Raw genomic sequence first — 26,018 nt, forward strand, 5'->3', positions numbered from 1 at the left:
AGATGCAAGCCCCCCCCCTCCCCCAGCAGCCGACACGTCATTCTCCAACACTTCTGCCACCTTTAACATGATTCTAGCACCAGCCACATCTTCCTATCTCCACCCCTTTGCCTTCCACAGACTATTTCCTCTGCAACTCTTGGGTTCACTCATCCCTTCCCATCCAAACCACCCCCTTCCCGGGTAATTTAATCCACAACTGCAGGAGATGTAATACCTGTCCTTGTACCAGGGATCCCAGCAGTCCTTCCAAGTGAGGCATGCATCTCCTCCATGCATCTCCTCCAACCTCGACGACTGCATTCAGCAATTCAGTGTTCCTGACATGGGCTCCTTTACATCGGCAAGACCAAGTGTAGACTGGGCAACAGTTTCACCGAATATTTGTTCTCGGCACGTCAAGACCTGCTGGATCTTTCGGTCGCTAACTATTTTAAATCCCCATCCCATACTGACCTTTCTGTCTTCGGCCTCCTCCATTGCCAGAGTGAGGCCATACAAATTGGAGGAACAGCCCCTCATATTTCACGGGTAGCTTACAACCTATAAATATGAACAATGAACGACACAAAGTTTCACTTTCTCCCTCGCCTCCCACTACAATCAGCCTGAAGACGGGCCCGACCTGAAACCTCACCTATCCATGATCTCCGGAAATGCTGCCCGACCTGCTGAGTTACTCCAGCGCTTTGTGTCTTTTTAAATCTAAATTCTCTGTTGACTGAGGAATAAACATTGTCCATGACACTAGGCTCATGGTCTTTGAAATAATGCCATAAGATATTTTACATCCCCCTCGAGAGTAGAAGGCCTTGGTTGAACATCTCCCCTGACAATGCAGCAGAACCTCTGAACTAGAGTTAGTCATGATGTTTGTGCTCCAGAGTGGTATTATTGTCATCTTTATTGTAGTTATTGCCATGCAGCAATCGAGTTGGCTTCAGCCTGTTTAGTTTAGTTCAGAGATACAGCTCGGAAACAGGCCCTTCGGCCCACAGGCTCCGCGCCGACCAGCGATCCCCGCATTTTTACATTTACCAAGCCAATTAACCTACAAACCTGTTCGTCGTTGGAGTGTGGGAGGAAACATAAGATCTCGGAGAAAACCCACGCAGGTCACGGTGAGAACGTACAAACTCCGGACAGACTTGGCTGTATCTTAATTAAATAATACTAAGGATGCGACCATTGAAATGAATATTAATGTGTATTTCATGATATTTCACAGATCCTTCATTTGTCTTGCACAATGGTTTTCAACTTAAGAAACGTTTTAGCATTTACATTCCTGTCTGACGGTGGTGAATTTTTCTGATGGATTAATTTTGTCCTTAATCTTTTGTGTTGTTCTTAAAACACAATTGACTCAACCACAAACTTAATTCTTGAGATACTGTGCTTTCTGCACTTGCATGCTTTGAAATGTGTTGCATACAACTTCCAGAGGGGAAACTGGTCACCTGACCAAACTAGCTTATTCGCCACATTATCTTTCACTCACCTTATTCCAGTAAAGTGTGTGCACAGATCTCCCCTTCAACGGTTCGTGGTTGCAGCTTCCACATTTTAATTATACCCTGGTTGATGAAGTTCCTCTTGAATACCCCATCCCACCAGAGCTTCTGGTTTATGAGAAAGCAAAGACAAAGACCAGCCCCAAATCTTTACAGACTGGCTGCCTGTACAATAGACAATGAAAAAATACATTTTTTAATTGTCATTTTTATTAATTTATCAAGACACTTGGAGCTTTTTGTTATGAAAGCAATCTGCACTCCTCGTGATTAGTCTGGGTGGGACCGAATATGAAGGCGTCTGTTGGGAGTGGCGTGTGCGCAATGAAACCCCACGCGTCATTCACCCAACCCTGGGAACCCATTCTAAACTTCAGGACCACACCGTTTGGTTTTCGTGCCCAGGAATTGCGCCGCTCACCTGAACCAATGTCCGCGCCCACGAACCTCGCGTCGCTCTGGAAGCAGAAGAGCAAGTCCGAGCTGAGGTGAGCGTTGCCCGGGAGCGGCAGCGGGTCGGTGCTCGCGCTGCCCGGGAGCGGCGGCGGGTCAGTGCTCGCGCTGCCCGGGAGCGGCGGCGGGTCGGTGCTTGCGCTGCCCGGGAGCGGGAGCGGCGGCGGGTCGGGTCGGTGCTCGCGCTGCCCGGGAGCGGCGGCGAGTCAGTGCTCGCGCTGCCCGGGAGCGGCGGCGGGTCGGTGCTCGCGCTGCCCGGCAGTACGTTTTTATATATTTGTGTTGCAGAATGATAAGTTTTAAACTTCGTTAGTTCTGCTTTGAACTTGACTGTCCGGAATGCAAACATTCAAAGTTGTTCTCGACTCTACTTTGAGTTCCAAAGAAACAAAATGCCAGTTCAATATCGCTGATCTTGGAACACTTTGTAAGAATTTCTATCCATGAATACACTATAATCGCTTCACGGTTTCCTTTTACAATACCGGCCTAACTTTGTTTATAATAATACAGCACCAAACTCGCCGAGATTGTTTGCCCTTGTCATCGAACTAATTCAATTTTATTCTCCCCACTTTTCCAATCAGCCCAGATTCTATTGCTCCAAATCACGAGGTATAATTTACATTGGCGAATTGATTTACCAATCTGCCTGCGTCTACATACGTCTTAGACCTAGAATTGTCTTTATCTATTTTCATTTATTGATTTTATATTCAATCTAGATTTTCTAAAAAAAACCTCTTATTGACATTCTCATTGTTTTACTCATCCAAGAAAATCTTATTTTGTTGCTTTCCTTATTTTGGAAACTCGTTAATTTTATCTTCTATTTTTTTCAGTGGCATAGTAGTCAGTTTGTTTTCTAATTTATCTGTGAGACTTGCTTGAACTTTTTCTGCAGAAGTACCTTTACTTTGGTAGCTTTTCAGTGTTTACATGGAAGCTCAATAAGTGTAATTTATGTTTAGAGTTTTTGTGGGTGCCATATACAGTGCTCCATATACAGAGCTCTATACAGTGCTGCTAGAACCAACCTGAAGAGAGGCATCAAGGATGCCAAAGCGTCCTACAAGAGGAAGATTGAGGACCACTTTACCAACAATGACCCACGGCGGGTATGGCAAGGCATCCAGCACATCACCAACTACAAGACCAGCAACCGCACAACTGCCGATGGCGACACCTCGCTGGCAGAGGAACTTAACTGTTTCTTTGCTCGTTTCGAGGTGAAAGCTGCAGTGGCAGACATAACACCCTCTCCAGCACCTGACAGCAACACCTTCACTGTGCAGGAGTATGATGTTAAGCGCGTTCTCAGAGCAGTGAATCCCAGGAAAGCTGCAGGCCCCGATGGTGTGACGGGCAGAGTGCTGAGGGAATGTGCAGACCAATTATCTGAGGTCTTCACAAAAATCTTCAACCTGTCCCTTTTAAAATCCACCATCCCTCCCTGCCTGAAGTCCGCCACAATCATCCCACTGCCGAAAAAGTCTGTCATCAGCGGCCTTAACGACTACCGTCCGGTAGCACTCACACCGGTCATCACAAAGTGCTTCGAGAGACTGGTCCTGCAGCACATCAAAGCCAGCCTCCCACCCACCTTCGACCCATACCAGTTTGCCTACAGAGCAAATAGGTCTACAGGGGATGCCATCGACACTGCTCTTCACACTGCACTGACCCACCTTGAACACCAGGGGAGCTATGTGAGGATGCTCTTCCTCGACTTCAGCTCTGCCTTTAACACGGTCATCCCGAGCAGACTGGTCACCAAACTTTCTGACCTTGGATTTTCCCAAACCATCTGCCAATGGATCAAGGACTTCCTGACCAACCGCCCCAGACCGTCAAAATAGGCCCTCACCTCTCCTCCACCATTACACTGAGCACCGGCTCACCACAGGGCTGTGTGTTGAGCCCCATCCTTTACTCCCTCTACACTCACGACTGCGCCCCCACCCATCCCACCAACACCATCATCAAGTTCGCGGATGACACGACTGTGGTTGGACTCATCTCAGGAGGAGATGAGACAGCCTACAGGGATGAAATCCAAAGGCTGGCAGCATGGTGTTCAGTGAACAATCTTGTCCTGAACTCCTCCAAAACAAAGGAACTTATAATTGACTTCAGGAAAACCAGTGTAGAATACGACCCACTCTACATCAATGGGGTCTGTGTGGAAAGGGTACCCGCTTTCAGGTTCCTGGGTACGCACATCGCAGAGGATCTTACCTGGTCTACCAACACCATCACCACAGTGAAGAAGGCACAGCAGAGACTCCACTTCCTGAGGATCCTCAGGAAAACCAACCTGCAGGAGAAGCTCATGATGTCCTATCGCTGCTCCATCGAGAGTGTGCTGGCATACTGTATAACCACATGGTATGCCAGCTGCTCAGAAAAGGACAGGAAGGCCCTTCAGAGGGTCATCACGACGGCCCAGAAGATCATCGGCTGCTCACTGCCCTCCCTGGAGCACCTGTTCAGCCTACGCTGCCTCAGTAGAGCAGGCAAAATAATAAAAGATCCATCCCACCCCGGCCACTGTCTGTTTGTTCATCTGCCCTCTGGACGACGTTTCAGGTCGATCAAATCCCGAACAAACAGACTTAAGAACAGTTTTTACCCCAGGGCCATACGAGAACTGAACACTACCTTCTGCACTAGGCAACACTGTTAAAAAATCTTTTGTACTTAATATAATTGTATTTATTTGTTTTTGCATTTATTGCATATATGTTTTTACGCACCATCAGGATTGGCTATTTTTTAATTTCGTTGTACTCGTTGCAATGACAATAAATGAATATTATTATTATTATTATATATGTGCCTATGATTTTCATTTTTTCCTGTACATCAACTTGTGCACATGACAATAAAGTCAACCTGACTTTGCTTGGCTAGCTCTCAGATTGTTCCCTGTCTTCTATTTCATTTCCTTGAACAGCAATAAATGTCTATAAATTAAATTAAGCAAAGAAATGCTAAAATAAATGAGCTTCAGCTGAGAATGGGATATTTTAAAAATAAAACATGAGTCTTCAGGTTCAAGATTTAATTTGCACATATGGGTCCACATCCCTTAGCTGATTATTAAAACTGTTGGCTTTGAGCATGTGTAAATTGCCACTGTTTTGGGAAATTACTGTAAAGTTTTCCACAAACTAGCAATATTGTCAATGATCAGTCTGATGGTCATTTGCAGTTTGAGTGACAATCTCTTGGACAATCTAAAAATTTGATACTGAATTCGCATTTAGTCATTGCTAGACAGTGTTTAATTTCAGTGAAAGTGGAGAGATGTATCCTCCATACGTATTGGAATTCATCTTCCAATTAATACTAGTTTCAAATTGCTGCAGAGGGTGAACTGTGTGCTAGTCTTTATATATATTTTAATTTTGTGTATTTTACAAGGATTTTCGGCAGGAGGATGTAAGACTCTAGAATTCAGGATCTGCTGAAAAATCTGAAATTGCAACACACTTGCCCCATATAGAAACATAGGCATAGAAAATAGGTGCAGGAGTAGGCCATTCGGCCCTTCGAGCCTGCACCGCCATTCAATATGATCATGGCTGATCATCCAGCTCAGTAACCTGTACCTGCCTTCTCTCCATACCCCCTGATACCTCTAGCCATAAGGGCCACATCTAACTCCCGCTTAAATATAGCCAATGAACTGGCCTCAACTACCTTCTGTGGCAGAGAATTCCACAGACTCACCACTCTGTGTAAAGAAATGTTTTCTCATCTTGGTCCTAAAAGACTTCCTTAAGCTGTGACCCCTGGTTCTGGACTTCCCCAACATCGGGAACAATCTTCCTGCATCTAGCCTCTCCAACCCCTTAAGAATTTTATATGTTTCAATAAGACCCCCCCTCAATCTTCTAAATTCCAGCGAGTATAAGCCTAGTCTATCCAGTCTTTCTTCATATGAAAGTCCTGCCATCCCAGGGATCAATCTGGTGAACCTTCTCTACTCCCTCTAAGGCTAGAATGTCTTTCCTCAGATTAGGAGACCAAAACTGTACACAATACTCCAGGTGTGGTCTCGCCAAGGCCCTGTACAACTGCAGCAGAACCTCCCTGCTCCTATACTCAAATCCTCTTGCTATGAATGCTAACATACCATTCGCTTTCTTCACTGCCTGCTGCACCTGCACGCTTGCTTTCAATGACTGGTGCACCATGACACCCAGGTCACGTTGCATCTCCCCTTTTCCTAATTGGCCACCATTCAGGTAATACTCTGCTTTCCTGTTCTTGCCGCCAAAGTGGATAACCTCTCATTTATCCACATTATATTGCATCTGCCATGCATTTGCCCACTCTCCTAATCTATCCAAGTCACTCTGCAGCCTCCTAGCATCCTCCTCGCAGCTAACACTGCCACCCAGCTTCGTGTCATCCGCAAACTTAGAGATGTTGCATTCAATTCCCTCGTCCAAATCATTAATATATATTGTAAATAACTGGGGTCCCAGCACTGAGCCTTGCGGTAACCCACTAGTCACTGCCTGCCATTCCGAAAAGGACCCGTTTATTCATACTCTTTGCTTCCTGTCCGCCAACCAATTCTCTATCCACCTCAACACTGAACCCCCAATACCGTGTGCTTTAAGTTTGTACCCCAATCTCCTATGTGGGACCTTGTCGAAGGCCTTCTGAAAGTCCAGATATAACACATCAACTGGTTCTCCCTTATCCACTCTACTAGTTACATCCTCAAAAAATTCTATAAGATTCGTCAGGCATGATTTGCCTTTCATAAATCCATGCTGACTTTGTCCGATGATTTCACCACTTTCCAAATGCGATGCTATCACATCTTTAATAACTGACTCTAGCATTTTCCCCACTACCGATTTAGGCTAACTGGTCTATAATTCCCCGTTTTCTCTCTCCCTCCCTTTTTAAAAAGTGGGGTTACATTAGCTACCCTCCAATCCTCAGGAACTACTCCAGAATCTAAAGAGTTTTGAAAAATTATCACTAATGCATCCACTATTTCTGAGGCTACTTCCTTAAGCACTCTGGGATGCAGCCTATCTGGCCCTGGGGATTTATCGGCCTTTAATCCATTTAATTTACCTAACACCACTTCCCGACTAACCTGGATTACCCTCAGTTCCTCCATCTCGTTAGACCCCCGGTCCCCTGCTATTTCCGGCAGATTGTTTATGTCTTCCCTAGTGAAGACAGAACCAAAGTAGTTGTTCAATTGGTCTGCCATTTCCTTGTTCCCTATGATCAATTCACCTGTTTCCGACTGCAAGGGACCTACATTTGTCTTAACTAGTCTTTTTCTCTTCACATATCTATAAAAGCTTTTGCAGTCAGTTTTTATGTTCCCTGCCAGTTTTCTCTCATAATCTATTTTCCCTTTCCTAATTAAGCCCTTTGTCCTCCTCTGCTGGACTCTGAATTTCTCCCAGTCCTCTGGTATGATACCTTTTCTGGCTAATTTATATGCTTCATCTTTTGTTTTAATATTATCCTTGATTTCCCTTGTTAGCCACGGATGCACTACCTTTCCTGGTTTGTTCTTTTGCCAAACTGGGATGAACAATTGTTGTAGTTCATCCATGCAATCTTTAAATGCCTTCCATTGCATGTCCACCGTCAACCCTTTTAGTATAAATTGCCAGTCTATCTTGGACAATTCACGTCTCATACCCTCAAAGTTACCTTTCTTTAAGTTCAGAACACTTGTTTCTGAATTGACTTTGTCACTCTCCATCCTAATGAAGAACTCCACCATATTATGGTCACTTTTGCCCAAGGGGCCTCGCACAACAAGACTGCTAACTAACCCTTCCTCATTACTCAATACCCAGTCTAGAATGGCCTGCTTTCTCGTTGGTTCCTCGACATGTTGGTCTCGTAAACATTCCAAGAAATCCTCTTCCTCAGCACCCCTGCCAATTTGGTTCACCCAATCTATATGTAGATTGAAGTCACCCATTATAACTGCTGCACCTTTAGTGCACGCATTTCTAATTTCCTGTTTGATGCCATCCCCAACCTCACTACTGATGTTAGGTGGCCTGTACACAACTCCCATTAGTGTTTTCTGCCCCTTAATGTTTCGCAGCTCTACCCATATCGATTCCACATCCTCAGAGCTAATGTCCTTCCTTTCCACTGCGTTAATCTCCTCTCTAACCAGCAACGCTACCCCACCTCCTTTTCCTTTCTGTCCATCCCGCCTGAATATAGAATATCCCTGGATGTTGAGCTCCCAGCCTTGGTCACCCTGGAGCCACGTCTTCGTAATCCCAACTACATCTTAATCATTAACAACCATCTCCACCTTATCATCCACCTAATTCATCCACCTTATTACGTATACTCCTTGCATTGAGACACAAAGCCTTCAGGGTTGTTTTTATAACACTCTTGCCCCTTATATAATTATGTTACAAAGTGGTCCTTTTTGATTTTTGCCCTGGATTTTTCTGCCTGCCACTTTTACTTTTCACCTTGTTACCTATTGTTTCTACCCTCATTTTATACCTCTCTGTCTCTCTGCTCTTGTTCCCATCCCCCTGCCATATTAGTTTAAATCCTCTCCGACAGCGCTAGCAAACACTCCCCCAGGGACATTGGTTCCATTACAGCTCAGGTGCAGACCGTCCTGCTTGTAACGGTCCCACCTCTCCCAGAACTGGTTCCAATGTCCCAGAAATTCAAATCCCTCCCCCTTGCACCATTTTTCAAGCAACGTATTCATCTGAAATATCCTCCTATTTCTACTCTGACTAGCACATGCCACTGGTAGTAATCCAGAGATTATTACCTTTGAGGTCCTACTTTTTAGTTTATCTCCTAGCTCCCTAAATTCACCTTGTAGGACCTCATCATATTCAACAAGAGCTGCAGATTCACACAAATTAGGAACATAGCAAGATCAAAGTTCATCTTGTGCACCATCCATTATTTTCACTATTACATAATGCAACGATAACAAATGTTTCAGTAATCAGTAGTTTTATTAGTTTAGTTTATTATTGTCATGTGTATCGAGGTATGAAAAGACTATACGGGATTACAATCAACAACAGACTCGGAAGGCGAGAAATCATAGGGAAACAAGGATGAAACATATTTTGCTGTCAAGCATGTCAAACTTACCATATTGCATGTCAGAAGTTATTTACATGGCACTCACAAAAACATTAAACATAAGTTATTTAAATACCAAATACACATTTCCTTCAAAAAATACATCTACATTTTATTTTATTGAATCAATATTGCATGCTTGTACAGTATTCACAGGGAACTTGTTCCATAAGTTATCGCTTTCTCACTGAAATGGTTTCCATTTTCTTGCTCCTTTTTTTGTCCTCTTATCAATCATTCCGTCAACCCAACATAACTTCATTAATCATTCTGAACTTTCTCTACAATTTCTGCCATGACCTATTGGTTCTTGTACAAGCATACAATTTGATACTGAATCCACATTTAGTCATTGCTAGACAGTGTTTAATTTCAGTGAAAGTGGAGAGATGTATCCTCCATACGTATTGGAATTCATCTTCCAATTAATACTAGTTTCATACGTATTACTAGTAATACTAGTTACTAATACTAGTAATACTAGTTACCTTTGTCTCCCACTGCTTGGTTCACTGTGTAGGTCTTTCAGTCTCTCCTTCTGCTTCATTACCTTAGACACCATCAGTTTCTAATGGTGTTTTAATTATTCATTGATGGGATATGTTTTGCTGGTAAGGCCAATATTTATTGCCTAATTGCGCTTGATGAGATGATGATATGTAATTGCATTGAAATGCTGGTCTGTCTGGCAGAGGGACATCTGCAGCGTGGCAGGAAATTCTTGAACTGACTCTGTTTAATGAAGGAACTCCACATGTTACCTTGATTCTCGTATTCCTGCTCTTTGTCCCAGCTCTCATTCGCCCTTCCCCACCTAGTGAGTCTCTGCCACAGATATTGTATTAACTCTTTCTCTTCAGACCAATTATTAGTTTGAAAATGTTCCACAGAACTAAATACTTGTGATAGTATTTAGTGTAAGAGAGGTCATTTTTTAAAAAAACGACCATGATCGAGCAGAGTGGACTTTTGCATAATAAAATGGGAGACAAAAACTGTCTGGCGAATGTCAAGATAATGCAAAGCCAAACAGAAGTATAAACTCTGAGGTCCCAGAGAAGCAGTAATATCATTGAGCGGGAGAGCAGTCTGAGAAAATATAAGAAAACATTGGGCAGAGATGACACAAGGCATATAAGATAGAGGCTGAGCCAAACTAAGAAAATAAGGAGAGGGAAAGGAAAGGAAAGAGAGAGAGAGACATAGAAAAGATTTGGAAAACAAAATAAGCATATCCAAGGAGTGGAACGGGAAATACAAAGAACATCACAAGCAATTAATTAAGGTATTTTCTAAAATAATATATTTTCAATGACAGTTGGGTCCTCCTTGAAAAGGATTTGTGAACATCAAGGCGTGACGTTTTGTGGCTGACACGATAAGTGGTATTATTCATATTGGCTTTGACGCTAAATGTAATTCATAACAATTTGTGAACAAAATTTGAATTTGCTTAATTAATTGAGCTTGATCTGTGCTTTGAATGAAACAAGTTGTTGTTGTACAGACTGTATTATTGGGTGGTGCAGAAATTGCCCATGACTGTACTAACATGTAGAAGCACGGATAACATAGAAACTAACTCGGCTCTTGCTGCCTTTACCATGCTCGATGCTTTAATACTTTTGCACAGACCTGTTACTGGAAACAATGATGCTTGGGGCAACATGCACTAAAACATATCTCTACAGTCTGTTGTGCAACTTTACCTGATGTTAATAACCCTGAGGAAAATACCCCTTGCTGTACATAGAAAATAGGTGCAGGAGGAGGCCATTTGGCCCTTCGAGCCAGCACCGCCATTCATTGTGATCATGGCTGATTGCCCCCAATCAATAACCCGTGCCTGCCTTCTCCCCATATCCCTTGATTCCACTAGTCCCTTGAGCTCTATCTGTTGGAAGATTGGTGGCTGTGGGTCCGGAGGTGACTGGTGAGGCCAATCCGGGACCGGAAGGCACGCCCACACGTAGGACACAAGTGGATGGGTGCTGCAGTGGAAGTGGAGGTAGCCCGGGCCTTGCGCCCGGTGCATTTCCTCTGGGCCTCTGCAGTGCGTCTGTTCTCTGCTGCACGGGCTCCTGTGGTTTAAATCCATCCAGTGATTTTGCTTCCACTGCCCTCTGTGGCAGAGAATTCCACAAATTCACAAATCTCTGGGTGAAAAAGGTTTTTCTCACCTCAGTTTAAAATGTCCTCCCCTTTATTCTAAGGCTGTGGCCCCTGGTTCTGGACTCGCCCAACATTGGGAACATTTTTCCTGCATCTAGCTTGTCCAGTCCTTTTATAATTTTATATGTTTCTATAAGATCCCCTCATCCTTCTAAACTCCAGTGAATACAAGCATAGTCTTTTCAATCTTTCCTCATATGACAGTCCTGCCATCCCAGGGATCAATCTCGTAAACCTACGCTGCATTGCCTCAATTACAAGGATGTCCTTCCTCAAATTAGGAGACCAAAACTGTACACAATACTCCAGATGTAGTCTTACCAGGGCCCCATATAACTGCAGAACCTCTTTACTCCTATACTGAAATCCTCTCGTTATGAAGGCCAACATGCCATTAGCTTTCTTCACTGCCAGCTGTACCTGCACGCCAACTTTCAGTGACTGATGTACAAGGACACCTAGGTCTCGCTGCACTTCCCCCTTACCTAACCCGACACCATTGCCTCCTTGTTTTTGCCGCCAAAGTGGATAACCTCACATTTATCTATATTATACTGCATCTGCCATGCATCTGCCCACTCACTCAACCTGTCCAGGTCACCCTGCAACCTCCTAACATCCTCTTCACGGTTTACACTGCCACCCAGCTTTGTGTCATCCGTAAACTTGCTAGTGTTGCTTCTAATTTCCTCTTCCAAGTCATTAATATATATGGTAAACAGTTGCGGCCCCAACACCGAGCCTTGCGGCACTCCACTCGCCACTGCCTACCATTCTGAAAAGGACCCGTTTTCTCCTACTCTTTGCTTCCTGTCTGCCAACCAATTTTTTATCCATGTCAACACCCCACCCCCAATACCATGTGCTCTCATTTTAGTCACCAATCTCCCGTGCGGGACCTTATCAAAGGATTTCTGAAAGTCTAGATACACTACATCCACTGGCTTCCCTTCATCCATTTTGTCACATCCTCAAAAAATTCCAGAAAATTTGTCAAGCATGATTTCCCTTTCATAAATCCATGCTGACTTGGACTTATCCTTTTACTGCTATCCAAATGCACTGTTATTACCTCTTTAATAATTGACTCCAGCATCTTTCAATAGACAATAGGTGCAGGAGGAGGCCATTCGTCCCTTCGTGCCAGCACCGCCATTCAATGTGATCATGGCTGATCATTCTCAATCAGTACCCCGTTCCTGCCTTCTCCCCATACCCCCTGACTCCGCTATCCTTAAGAGCTCTATCTAGCTCTCTTGAATGCATTCAGAGAATTGGCCTCCACTGCCTTCTGAGGCAGAGAATTCCACAGATTCACAACTCTCTGAAAAAGTTTTTCCTCATCTCAGTTCTAAATGGCCTACCCCTTATTCTTAAACTGTGGCCCCTTGTTCTGGACTCCCCCAACATTGGGAACATGTTTTCTGCTCTAACGTGTCCAACCCCTTAATAATCTTATACGTTTCGATAAGATCTCCTCTCATCCTGCTAAATTCCAGTGTATACAAGCCTAGTCGCTCCAGTCTTTCAACATATGACAGTCCCGCCATTCCGGGAATTAACCTAGTAAACCTGCGCTGCATGCCCTCAATAGCAAGAATATCCTTCCTCAAATTTGGAGACCAAAACTGCACACAGTACTCCAGGTGCGGTCTCACTAGGGCCCTGTACAACTGCAGAAGGACCTCTTTGCTCCTATACTCAACTCCTCTTGTTATGAAGGCTAACATTCCATTGGCTTTCTTCACTGCCTGTTGTACCTGCACTCCACTGAAGTCAGGCTAACTGGTCTGTAATTCCGTTTTCTCTCTCGCTCCTTTCTTGAAAAGTGGGATAACATTAGCTATCCTCCAAGTCACAGGAACTGATCCTGAATCTATTGAACATTGGAAAATGATCACCAATGCGTCCACCTCATTTCTAGAGCCACCTCCCTGAGGACCCTGGGATGCAGACCATCAGGCCCAGGGGATTTATCATCCTTCAGTCCCATTAGTCTACCCAATACTATTTCTCGCCTAATGAAAATTTATTTCAGTTCCTCTACCCCCCTAGATCCTCTGTCTTCCAGTACATCTGGGAGATTGTTTGTGTCTTCCTTCGTGAAGACAGATCCGAAGTACCTGTTCAACTCTTCTGCCATTTCCTTGTTACCCATAATAATTTCACCCATGTCCGCCTTCAAAGGACCCACATTTGACTATGCTACTCTTTTTCTCTTAACAAATCTAAAGATTTTTTTTCTGTCCTTTATATTCTTGGCCAGCTTCCCCTCGTACTTTATCTTTTCAGCCCGTATTGCCCGTTTTGTTACCTTCTGTTGTCCTATGAAAGTTTCCCAATCCTCTGGCTTCTGGCTACTCTTTGCTGTGTTATACATCATTTCTTTTAGTTTTACTCCATCCCTAACTTCCCTTGTCAGCCACGGTTGCCTCCTACTCCCCTTAGAATCTTTCTTCCTTTTTGGAATGAAATGATCCTGCGTCTTCCGGATTACCTTGAGCATCAAATGAGATCGGTCATCCCAGCATCAGGTTATCAGTGCAGGAATTCTTTAGAGCAATGCCTTAAGCTCCTACCTTCTTTAGCTGTTTCTTCAATTACTTTGTTTTCATCGTAAGTTCAGAAGTGGAGGATATTCACTGATGATTTAACAACGTTCAAATCTATGTGTTAAATGAAGCAGCGCATTCCTGCTTGCAGCAAGACTTAGACGACATTCAGACATGGGCTGATAAGTGGCAAGTAAGAATTGTATCACAAAATTGCCAGGCAGTCTCTCTGTGCCTCTTCTATACCCTGTCTCCAACATACAGTACATCTAAACCTGAACAATGAACGACATTACAATTGCTAAGACCCCCACCATCAATACTGTAAGAGATGACAGATCTTGAGTAAAACCCAGACTAGTGGAAGAACTCAGCAGGTCAGGCTGTGGACGGAAATTCACACAGGATATTTTGGATTAAGACTAACTCCACTCTGTCATCTAAGGTCAGCTCCACTCTGCCTCAGGATATCTTCTGTGCCCATCCTAATCATGGTTAACACTGTCTCTGAAAGGGAGTGATGTCATTTATTAACTCCCCCCCCCCCCCCGGGCCGCTACCCTCTCATATGTCTTCCTGTTAATTTGCAGCTGATATCAATATTAAATCAGTTGAGCTCCCAGGTTCAGATATTGGTGCAGTAGTCAGGACAGTGGCCATTGCTATTTCTACAAACTTTACTGTTGGTGCATGGAATGGAACTTGCTTACATTTTCAGTATATTAAGGACTTCTACCATTGCACAGTGCCACACCTAAGCAATCAAGATCCACAATGAGACTCTGGAGAATGTGATCACCTTTCATACTTTGGGAGAAAAGGCTGGCTTCGCATGAATTCGCACCACCGCTAGCATGACATGGCTGTACAGCTGACTGAGGAGAAGAGTGTTCGATGACCAAAATCTCCAATTCATCATTGATTTCATGGTGCATGTCAATAATAATCGCTATTCTGTATATTTTGGAGGTAGGACAACTACAGCAGACATATCAAAGCACTGAAAATATATCAGTATCACTTTATCCACACAATTTTCCAATGTCGGTATCCTTCCCCCCACCCCCAACATCTCTGGCACCAAGACTGTGATTATATTTAACCAGCTCTGAGTGGCTAAATCAATGCACTTTGGTGGGTGCTGGATTGCAAACCAATTGAGTGAACATGAAATATGTTGTCCTTTAAGAAACCATTCATGTCCTTTGTGGAGGGGAATCTATTTTGACAAGCCTAAATGTGACGTCAGTTTCCAGGTGTGTGTTTGACTCTGGGTTGTCTTGACAATTTCCCAAGAAAAAGCTGAAAAGAAACATAACATCCTTGCAATGTTAATGTGGAGGTGAATAACTCTGCACCAACCACTAATGTAGTACTTTTAGACAAACATTTTGCATTCGTTGTATAGCACTCCATCTGATAGTCTTCATTGGAGAGACAAGAGACAAGAGATGCTGGAGTTGGGTTTGCTGCCTGACACTGAGTTTCTCCAGCAGGTTAATTTTTTGATAGTCTTCACTAATTGTAAACTTCCATGAATAATCTAAAATGCTCGCTCATTTTTTCAGCAACTCAAACAAGTTGAGCAATTTCTTTTAAATATTTCATTATATCATGGCTGGCACCAGATATCGGGGATCGTGTGAATTTTAATTTAATGGCAGTCCTCTGAATTCAAATACAAAATATGTTACAGTTCACAATATTTTAATCATAACCAAAATTTTCAATTTATACAATTGTCAAAGCAGATTGTATTATTGGTAATTGCAATTTTAATTGGTAATCAGTCATTTCTGCAGTGGGTATTGATTATTTTTGTGAGTAACTAGACCAAGTGGACCCGTTGGACCCAAACCACTCCTGCATTGGTGCAGCACCCTCTCCTCCCTTCTCCCCACCTAAGGTTGCCTCTCGGCCCCCACTTCCAACAACGCCCAGCCTCACCGCCTGCTGCCTTTCCCCTTAGCCCATCTCAGGCTCGTGGTTACCCGGTCATGTCCAGGCTCTGGCTCCAGCCGCTTCCCCCGGCACCAGGCCTCGCTCTCCCATCCCAAGGAGACAGGCGGCCGAGCCCTGCTCGACGGGCCTCAACTGTGCAGGCGCGGACGCGTGTGTTCTGCGCATGCGCGAATGCAGCGGCCATCTTACCTAAGTACCAAATCAACGGAGCCCCAACTACGCATGTGCATTTTTAAAAACTTTAAAATGTGAATAACTTAAAATATATAACACCGATTTCAATGAAACCTCTTCCATAGGACCACGGGGTGATGGTAAGTAAGGTGCGCCAAAATTGTCGTGCTATCGTGTACCGTTTTGGCTGTCATTCGAGAACAAGCGAACAACCTAGAGTTTTAGTATATAGATGTTCATTACTCTTTATCTCCCAAAATAATTGAACATTGTGCAAGATTTTATAATCTATGGATATAACAATGCTATTCTTTTAAGACCTGAATTACTTTTTCTTTCATAACTTCAGTGTCAATTTATTTTAAATATTTAATTTTATAATAATTGGCACCAGATATCGGTAGTCATGGATTATAATTTCATCACTGACCTCAAATACAAAATAACATTACATTTCACAACAACATTTTAATCATCACCAGAACTTTCAATTGGACATAATGGTTTATGTAGATTATATTATTGGCAATTTTGGTTATTTTTAAATGTCTTTTGAGCAGGTCATCTAAAACAGATTTAAAAACATTGCTGGATGAATGTGTAGCAGCATTGGACTTATTTCTAAGCAACAGATTTGAAGATGCTTTGGCCAAGCTCCATTCAAAGTGAGTAATGAGTAACATTTGACTCTGATCAGATTAATTAACGGAATTGTTTTGTTAGAGAACATTCCATGCCGTGCTTATGTTTTATCTATCATCTGATGTGCATGTCCTCATTTGTGATATAATGTCATTACATGTACCAGGAAAACTATAACGGCACCTTTGTATTTATCTGAAGGCAATTTTTCCAAGATATAACAAAACATAGTTTGAAACCAAGGCACGAAAAGAAAACTCAGAATATGTATTTCATTGCAGACCTCAAATACAAGCTAACATTACATTTCACAGCAACATTTTAATCATAACCAGAACTTTTAATTAGTTATGATTGTCTATGCAGATTATATTATTAATAATTTCAACAATTTGACCAATGAGGTAGGTTTAAGGAGCATATTAAGGAAAATAAGGAAGATACACAGAAGGTCTGGTAGGACATTACAGAGCCCAGGGCCCAGGTACATGAAGGTTCAGTCACCAACATTGGTGAGGTGTGAGAGGACTTCATGCACAAATGCACGTCTTTTAGGCTGGAATGATTTATAGAGATGTAAAGGGTTTGAAATTGAGGATGAAATATTGAAAATGGAGGCCTAATAATAATTAGCTAATGGGAGTCAATTTATGTCTAAGACGGAACTGCTGATGCTGATTTAAACTGAAGATACACACAAAAAGCTGGAGTAATTCAGTGGGATAGGCAGCATCTCTGGAGAGAAGGAATGGGACTGAAGAAGGGTCTCGATCCAAAACGTCACCCATTCTTTCTCTCTAGAGATGCTGCCTGTCCCGCTGAATTACTCCAGCTTTTTGTGTCTATCTTCGGTTTCAATTTATGTCAGGTAGCGCAGCGGTAGAGTTGCTGCTTTACAGCGAATGCAGCGCCGGAGACTCAGGTTCGATCCTGACTACGGGTGCTGCACTGTAAGGAGTTTGTACGTTCTCCCCGTGACCTGCGTGGGTTTTCTCCGAGATCTTCGGTTTCCTCCCACACTCCAAAGACGTACAGGTATGTAGGTAAATTGTCTGGGTAAATGTAAAAATTGTCCCTAGTGGGTGTAGGATAGTGTTAGTGTGCGGGGATCGCTGGGCGGCACGGACTTGGAGGGCCGAAAAGGCCTGTTTCCGGCTGTATAATATATGATATGATATGATATGAAGAAACAAGGAACTGCAGATGCAGGTTAACAACAAAGGACACGAGGTGCTGGCGTAACTCAACAGGTCACCCAGCATTTCTGCAGAACATGGATAGAATTACAAAAAAAGACAAAGTGTCAGAATAACTCAACAGGCAGCATCTCTGAAAACAAGTTAACCGAGGTTGTCACAATGTTGCCTTCCTAAGATCTGAACAATACATTAGTTTGTAACTTCAGTGTCTCCAAGGGTAGTCTGAATATGTGTTATGCATGGGTTTATGTAACTTCTCAAGGTGCTTTATTTTACAGCATTGGAATTATAGAGCATCTGTTATTAAATTCATTTGTTTCAATCAATATTATTTATCTACACCTAATGAAAACATAAGGGTTCCCTTTCTTCCCGTTCTTCCTTGCCAGAGTAAATGTGATCAATCTTAGATCATGGTGAGATTTCCTCCTTGTATTTCCTGTGTCACGTGTCATGTGTCAGCTTTGCTTCAGCATTGGATGTCAAACTGCTGACCTCTGTTTATTAAAGAACCCAGCACCCGACTGATAATGATTTCTACTGAGCTTAAAGGAATATAGTTAATCACAAGCACATCAAACTGTTAAACAGGAAGGTGTGTCTGTTTGTTTTCCTATATTTGAACTTATCTTTGAAAAGTCACCAATATAGGATTCTTGACATGGTGCAGTCCCTCACACAGAATTGTAACAGAAGACTTCATGATCCATGTTGGTGATATTGTTTAAGAAATGAATACTGGGCAGGACATTGGGATAACCTCCTGCCTCTGCTTCAACGAAATAGCATTTCCACCTGAGAGTGCAGATGAGGCCTTGGTGTGGTGTCTTCTTTGAAAGGCAGCTTTTCCGATAATGCAATATTTTTGTGGTACTGCACCAGTCTAGATCATTTTGCTCAAGACCAGAGGTCCATAACCTCTTGATTCTGAGGCAGGAGTAGTATCAGCCAAGACAATCAGACTATTGTCTCCAGCTCACCAGGTTCGCTGACTTTTCTGGAACATAATTCAAATCTCCCAAATTGCTTGCTGGGATCTCACCCCAAGGTATTTATATTGATTCAACCAGCATTTGGATGGATTTTGTAGGGTGATGCTCATTCACATGAAGCTGCTAGTCTTGCAATGTGTTGGTGAGTGGTACATCTGACCTATGGTATTCTTGCATAATTAGGATTTGTATGTGATCTGTTTTTTTTCTTATGGGGGATGAGCTTGAGCCTCCCTTTTTCATTTTATTACCTGTCCGTCCTTGAATGCAGCTTTATCTGGATACAAAACCAATCCTTCTATTTTCTATTGGATGAAAAAATGGAATGTTTGAAAGTAACAGCATTTTTAACCTTTTTTGCAAGTGAAAGCATAAGATAAGCATATAGAAAGCATAAACTAACATATTCCTGTTGCTTTCTTTCCTGATTTAATTGGATGGATAGTTGGCCTTCCCTGGATAATTACCAATGGTAAAAAAATAACATCTAAAGTACTGGGTGTGGAAATTAGAGGCAGAGTCTTTGTTCAGAGCTATGTTTAAAATATTTCTCGCTAATCCCGAAGTTGGATGCAATTCTATTTCAATAAAATAATGGAATCGGAATCCCATGTCCCCTTAAACAATCGCCTGAAAACATTGTAGGAGTGTAGGAGGAGAAATGGTAGTGATTTGACTTTAAACCATTTGCCTGCGATTTTTAATATATATATATAGTCAGCATATGAAGAGAAGTCTGTGAAATTAAGAGATGTGAAAGGATTGCATCACTGCATTCTTGACCTTTGCCTTGTGATTGAAGCTTTTGTTTTTTTTGTACCTCACAGAAGGGTGGAGTTAGTCATCATTTTGTATAGTTCTTTCATTTTCCCCGAGAAGGAAATGCCACCAGGTTGGGCAAGTGAATTTTAATTCCAGCATGATGAAATCATTAGATGCTGTTGCATAATAGAATCTGGAAGAGATGTGTGAATACATAATGAATTCAATAATATCCAATCCAGAAATCTTCTGATGTTTACTTAGATTAACATTGACAAATACAAGAAAACAATAACATTTCATACAACATAGGAGGAGACCATTCAGCCCATTAAGTTTCAGAGAGGAATCCCATCAGTCCTATTGCTCACTAACTTGCACCACAACATTATAATTCGATAGATTGAACCCATCATGTTCTACTCCAGTCTTGTACAGGGAGAGATCTATATTCTCCAGACTTGTACCCCAGTGTTACAGCAGGAGAGATATGTGCCCACCTGTATTAAACCCTAATGTTATACAGTGACTAAAAATAGGCTTCCTTGAAACGAGGTGATAGACAATAGACAATAGGTGCAGGAGTAGGCCATTCAGCCCTTCGAGCCAGCACCGCCATTCAATGCGATCATGGCTGATCACTCTCAATCAGTACCCCGTTCCTGCCTTCTCCCCATACCCCCTCACTCCGCTATCCTTAAGAGCTCTATCCAGCTCTCTCTTGAAAGCATCCAACGAACTGGCCTCCACTGCCTTCTGAGGCAGAAAATTCCACACCTTCACCACCCTCTGACTGAAAAAGTTCTTCCTCATCTCCGTTCTAAATGGCCTACCCCTTATTCTTAAACTGTGGCCCCTTGTTCTGGACTCCCCCAACATTGGGAACATGTTATCTGCCTCTAATGTGTCCAATCCCCTAATTATCTTATATGTTTCAATAAGATCCCCCCTCATCCTTCTAAATTCCAGTGTATACAAGCCCAATCGCTCCAGCCTTTCAACATACGACAGTCCCGCCATTCCGGGAATTAACCTAGTGAACCTACGCTGCACGCCCTCCATAGCAAGAATATCCTTCCTCAAATTTGGAGACCAAAACTGCACACAGTACTCCAGGTGCGGTCTCACCAGGGCCCGGTACAACTGTAGCAGGACCTCTTTGCTCCTATACTCAACTCCTCTTGTTACGAAGGCCAACATTCCATTGGCTTTCTTCACTGCCTGCTGTACCTGCATGCTTCCTTTCATTGACTGATGCACTAGGACACCCAGATCTCGTTGAACTCCCCCTCCTCCTAACTTGACACCATTCAGATAATAATCTGCCTTTCTATTCTTACTTCCAAAGTGAATAACCTCACACTTATCTACATTAAACTGCATCTGCCATGTATCCGCCCACTCACACAACCTGTCCAAGTCACCCTGCAGCCTTATTGCATCTTCCTCACAATTCACACTACCCCCCAACTTAGTATCATCTGCAAATTTGCTAATGGTACTTTTAATCCCTTCGTCTAAGTCATTAATGTATATCGTAAGTAGCTGGGGTCCCAGCACCGAACCTTGCGGTACCCCACTGGTCACTGCCTGCCATTCCGAAAGGGACCCATTTATCCCCACTCTTTGCTTTCTGTCTGTCAACCAATTTTCTATCCATGTCAGTACCCTACCCCCAATACCATGTGCCCTAATTTTGCCCACTAATCTCCTATGTGGGACCTTGTCGAAGGCTTTCTGAAAGTCGAGGTACACCACATCCACTGACTCTCCCTTGTCAATTTTCCTAGTTGCATCCTCAAAAAATTCCAGTAGATTTGTCAAGCATGATTTCCCCTTCGTAAATCCATGCTGACTCGGAATGATCCCATTACTGCTATCCAAATGCTCAGCAATTTCGTCTTTTATAATTGACTCCAGCATCTTCCCCACCACTGATGTCAGACTAACTGGTCTATAATTACCCGTTTTCTCTCTCCTTTCTTAAAAAGTGGGATAACATTTGCTATCCTCCAATCCACAGGAACTGATCCTGAATCTATAGAACATTGAAAAATGATCTCCAATGCTTCCACTATTTCTAGAGTCACCTCCTTAAGTACTCTGGGATGCAGACCATCAGGCCCTGGGGATTTATCAGCCTTCAGTCCCATCAGTCTACCCAAAACCATTTCCTGCCTAATGTGGATTTCCTTCAGTTCCTCCATCACCCTAGGTACTCCGGCCCCTAGAACATTTGGGAGATTGTGTGTATCTTCCTCAGTGAAGACAGATCCAAAGTAACGGTTTAACTCGTCTGCCATTTCTTTGTTCCCCATAATAAATTCCCCTGCTTCTGTCTTCAAGGGACCCACATTTGCCTTGACTATTTTTTTCCTCTTCACGTACCTAAAAAAACTTTTGCTATCCTCCTTTATATTATTGGCTAGTTTACCCTCGTACCTCATCTTTTCTCCCCGTATTGCCTTTTTAGTTAACTTTTGTTGCTCTTTAAAAGAGTCCCAATCCTCTGTCTTCCCACTCTTCTTTGCTATGTTATACTTCCTCTCCTTAATTTTTATGCTGTCCCTGACTTCCCTTGTCAGCCACAGGTGTCTCTTACTCCCCTTAGAGTCTTTCCACCTCTTTGGAATAAATTGATCCTGCAACCTCTGCATTATTCCCAGGAATACCTGCCATTGCTGTTCTACCGTCTTCCCTGCTAGGGCCTCCTTCCAGTCAATTTTGGCCAGCTCCTGCGTCATGCCTCTGTAATCCCCTTTGCTATACTGTAATACCGACACTTCCGATTTTCCCTTCTGCCTTTCCATTTGCAGAGTAAAACTTATCATGTTGTGATCACTGCCTCCTAATGGCTCTTTTACCTCTAGTCCCCTTATCAGATCAGGATCATTACACAACACTAAATCCAGAATTGCCTTCTCCCTGGTAGGCTCCAGTACAAGCTGTTCTAAGAATCCATCTCGAAGGCACTCTACAAACTCTCTTTCCTGGGGTCCATTTCCAACCTTATTTTCCCAGTCTACCTGCATGTTGAAATCTCCCATAACCACCGTAGCATTACATTTTTGACACGCCAATTTTATCTCCTGATTCAACTTGCACCCTATGTCGAGGCTACTGTTTGGGGGCCTATAGATAACTCCCATTAGGGTCTTTTTACCCTTACAATTTCTCATTTCTATCCATACTGATTCAACATCTCCTGATTCTATGTCACCCCTTGCAAGGGAATGAATATCATTCCTTACCATCAGAGCAACCCCACCCCCTCTGCCCACCTGTCTGTCTTTTCTATACGTTGTGTACCCCTGAATATTCAGTTCCCAGCCCTGGTCTTCTTGTAGCCATGTCTCAGTGATCCCTACAACATCATACTTGCCCATGACTAACTGAGCCTCAAGCTCATCCACTTTATTTTTTATACTACGCGCATTTAAGTACAACACTTTAACTTCTATATTTACCTCCCCTCTCACATCGTTCACAATTGGCCCTGCCCTTAATTTCTTTTCCCCTCTAGAACTTCTGTTCCCGTTCTTCCGAGAGTCTTTTGCAATATCTCCTGTATTCCCTTTTACCTCATCTTCATATTCACAATTTGTTAACCCCTCCCCTCCACTACTTAGTTTAAAGCCACAGGTGTCACACTAGCAAACCTGCCTGCCAGAATGTTTGTCCCCCTGCTGTTAAGATGCAACCCGTCCCTTTTGTACAAGTCACCCCTAGCCCAGAAGAGATCCCAGTGGTCCAGAAATCTAAATCCCTGCTCTCTGCACCAGTCCCTCAGCCATAAATTCATACCCTCTATCTCTCTGTTCCTGGCCTCACCAGCACGAGGTACCGGTAGCAGTCCAGAGATAACCACCTTCGACGTCCTACTTCTCAGTGTTTTTCCCAACTCTCTAAACTCCCGCTGTAGCACCTCCTTCCTCTTCCGCCCGACGTCATTCGTGCCCACGTGCACAGCGACTTCAGGTTGATCGCCTTCCCTCACTAGGATTTTCTGAAGCCGGTCTGTGAGGTCAGGGAGGCAACAGACCATCCTCAAGTCCTTCCTGATGTTTGTGTATATTTTGTATATATTTGTGGAAATGGAGGCAAATAATGTATAAAGGACAATGGAGTTTGCAGTGACATGAAACTTAATTACTGCAAAAATCAGGTTGTCATTTCATCATTTAGTCATATGATGTTAATAGTACCTTGTTGTTTGTTTGGGTCCTTGCATATTTGGATTTCTGGTTTTTCCTATTTTGTGAAAATAAGTTAAAATGACCACCTCTTATTAAAAGCTGAAATAAACTATAAAATGGAAAATATAGATAAATCATTATATTGAATGCTAGTCTTCCATTTAATGGCATGTTATGAACACTTGCATTAACTGAATTAACCTCGAAGGCATCTGAATTAGATCGTTTCCTGCTGCAGCCTTTTGTTTGATTAAGGTGCGTAAGTTAAAAATAAAGATCAGTAATGTAGGTAAACATTCCCTTCCCATTAATTACTGGGTTACTTGCCCAATAATATCCAGCCCCACCCATTAAGAATCCACTGTAACTGGTTCAATATAACTAGTATGTGATTCACAACAACAGAAATTGAACATAAAAAGATTAACTGATGCAGATAGAAAATAAAATTGTGTGCGGTTTTATCTACTAATTTGAGAAAGGACGTCCTTGCTATTGAGGCAGTGCAGCGTAGGTTCACGAGGTTAATCCCTGGGATGGAGGGACTGTCATATGAGGAAAGATTGGAAAGACTAGTATACTTGTATTCACTGGAGTTTAGAAGGATGAGAAGGGGTCTTAGGGACGTATAAAATTATAAAAGGACTAGATAAGCTAGATGCAGAATTTTTTTCTCCCAATGTTGGAGTCCAGAACCAAGGGATACAGTCTAAGAATAAAGGGGATGCCATTTAAAACTGAGGCGAGAAGAAACTTTTTCATCCAGAGAGTTGTGAATTTGTGGAATTCTCTGCCACAGAAGGCAGTAGAGGCCAATTCACTGGATGAATTTAAAAGAGAGTTAGATTTGAGCTCTCGGGGCTGGTGGAATCAAGGGATACGAGGAGAAGGCAGGCACAGGTTACTGATTGTAGACGATCACAATGAATGGCGGTGCTGGCTCAAAGGGGCAAATGGCCTCCTCCTGCACCTATTTTCTATGTTTCTTTTTCTATGTAAAATCAGAATGTTTTCTATGGGATGTAAACCCCTCTACATTGACACCTATGTTGAGAGTCTGGCGTCAGATGTAGCTTAATGGTAGAAGTGAGGTTAATATTTTAGGTGAGGAAAAATAAGGTCATAAGAAATATTCAATCATGGCTGATCTATCTCTCCCTCCTAACCACATTCTCCTGCCTTCTTCCCATAACCACTGACACCCGTACTACTCAAAAATCTTTATATCTGTGCCTTAAAAAGTGTAGGAAAATAACTGCAGATGCTGGTACAAATCGAAGGTATCACAAAATGATTGAAGAAGGGTCTTGACCCGAAACGTCACCCATTCCTTCTCTCCAGAGATGCTGCCTGACCTGCTGAGTTACTCCAGCATTTTGTGCCTTAAAAATATCTATTGACGGCCTCCACAGCCTTCTGGGGCAAAGAATTCCACAGATTCACCACCCTCTGGCTAAAGAAATTCCTCCTCATCTCCTTCCTAAAGGAACATCCTTTAATTCGGAGGCTGTGACTCGTCCTGGACTCTCCCACTAGTGGAAACGTCCTATCCACATCCACTCTATCCAAGCCTTTCACTTTTCTAAGATGCCTTCCTTTTACACTTACAGGAGAATACAAAAGTACCACTCATGTTAGAACCACTTCATGGAAGTGGTACTAACATGAATTATAAACTGTTTTTTGTCATTTTGGACCACTTTTCCTTGTTTAATACTTTTCTATTCAGTTGTACAGCATATTCCTTCTGTATAGACTGAAGAAGGGTCTCGACCCGAAACGTCACCCATTCCTTCTCTCCCTAGATGCTGCCTGACCCGCTGAGTTACTCCAGCATTTTGTGTTTACCTTCGATTTAAACCAGCATCTGCAGTTTTTTTTCCTTCGACAAACACATCAAACACATCACAAAGACAGCCTTCTTCCACCTCAAAAACATTGCCCGTCTCCGTCCATGCCTCTCCTCCACAGCTGCAGAAACCCTCATCCACGCCTTCATCACCTCCCGTCTGGTCTACTGCAACAGCCTCCTCTATGGCGCACCCTCAAAAATCATCAGTAAACTTCAATACATTCAAAACTCCGCTGCCCGTCTACTCACCCACACCCCGATCCGTGACCATATCACCCCCGTCCTTTACAAACTCCACTCGCTCCCCGTCCCCCAGAGAATCCAGTACAAAATCCTCCTCATGACCTACAAAGCCCTCCACAACCTGGCCCCATCCTACCTGACCGACCTCCTCCACAGGCACACTCCCAC

At 43.0% G+C, this 26,018-nt stretch overlaps 1 protein-coding gene across 1 annotated transcript in view; it reads left to right on the forward strand.

Moving 5' to 3' along the window:
• The first annotated feature begins 1,805 nt into the window (after positions 1-1,805).
• The window catches only part of ttc39a (tetratricopeptide repeat domain 39A), a 79,253-nt gene continuing 55,040 nt past the window's right edge, over positions 1,806-26,018 (forward strand). The window contains exons 1-2 of the mRNA XM_078407965.1: positions 1,806-2,002; positions 16,525-16,629. Coding sequence (XP_078264091.1) covers positions 1,806-2,002; positions 16,525-16,629 — 302 coding nt within the window. The remainder of the gene's footprint in view (positions 2,003-16,524; positions 16,630-26,018) is intronic.

Source organism: Rhinoraja longicauda, chromosome 11 (assembly GCF_053455715.1).
Source record: "Rhinoraja longicauda isolate Sanriku21f chromosome 11, sRhiLon1.1, whole genome shotgun sequence".
NCBI classification, from domain to species: domain Eukaryota; kingdom Metazoa; phylum Chordata; class Chondrichthyes; order Rajiformes; family Arhynchobatidae; genus Rhinoraja; species Rhinoraja longicauda.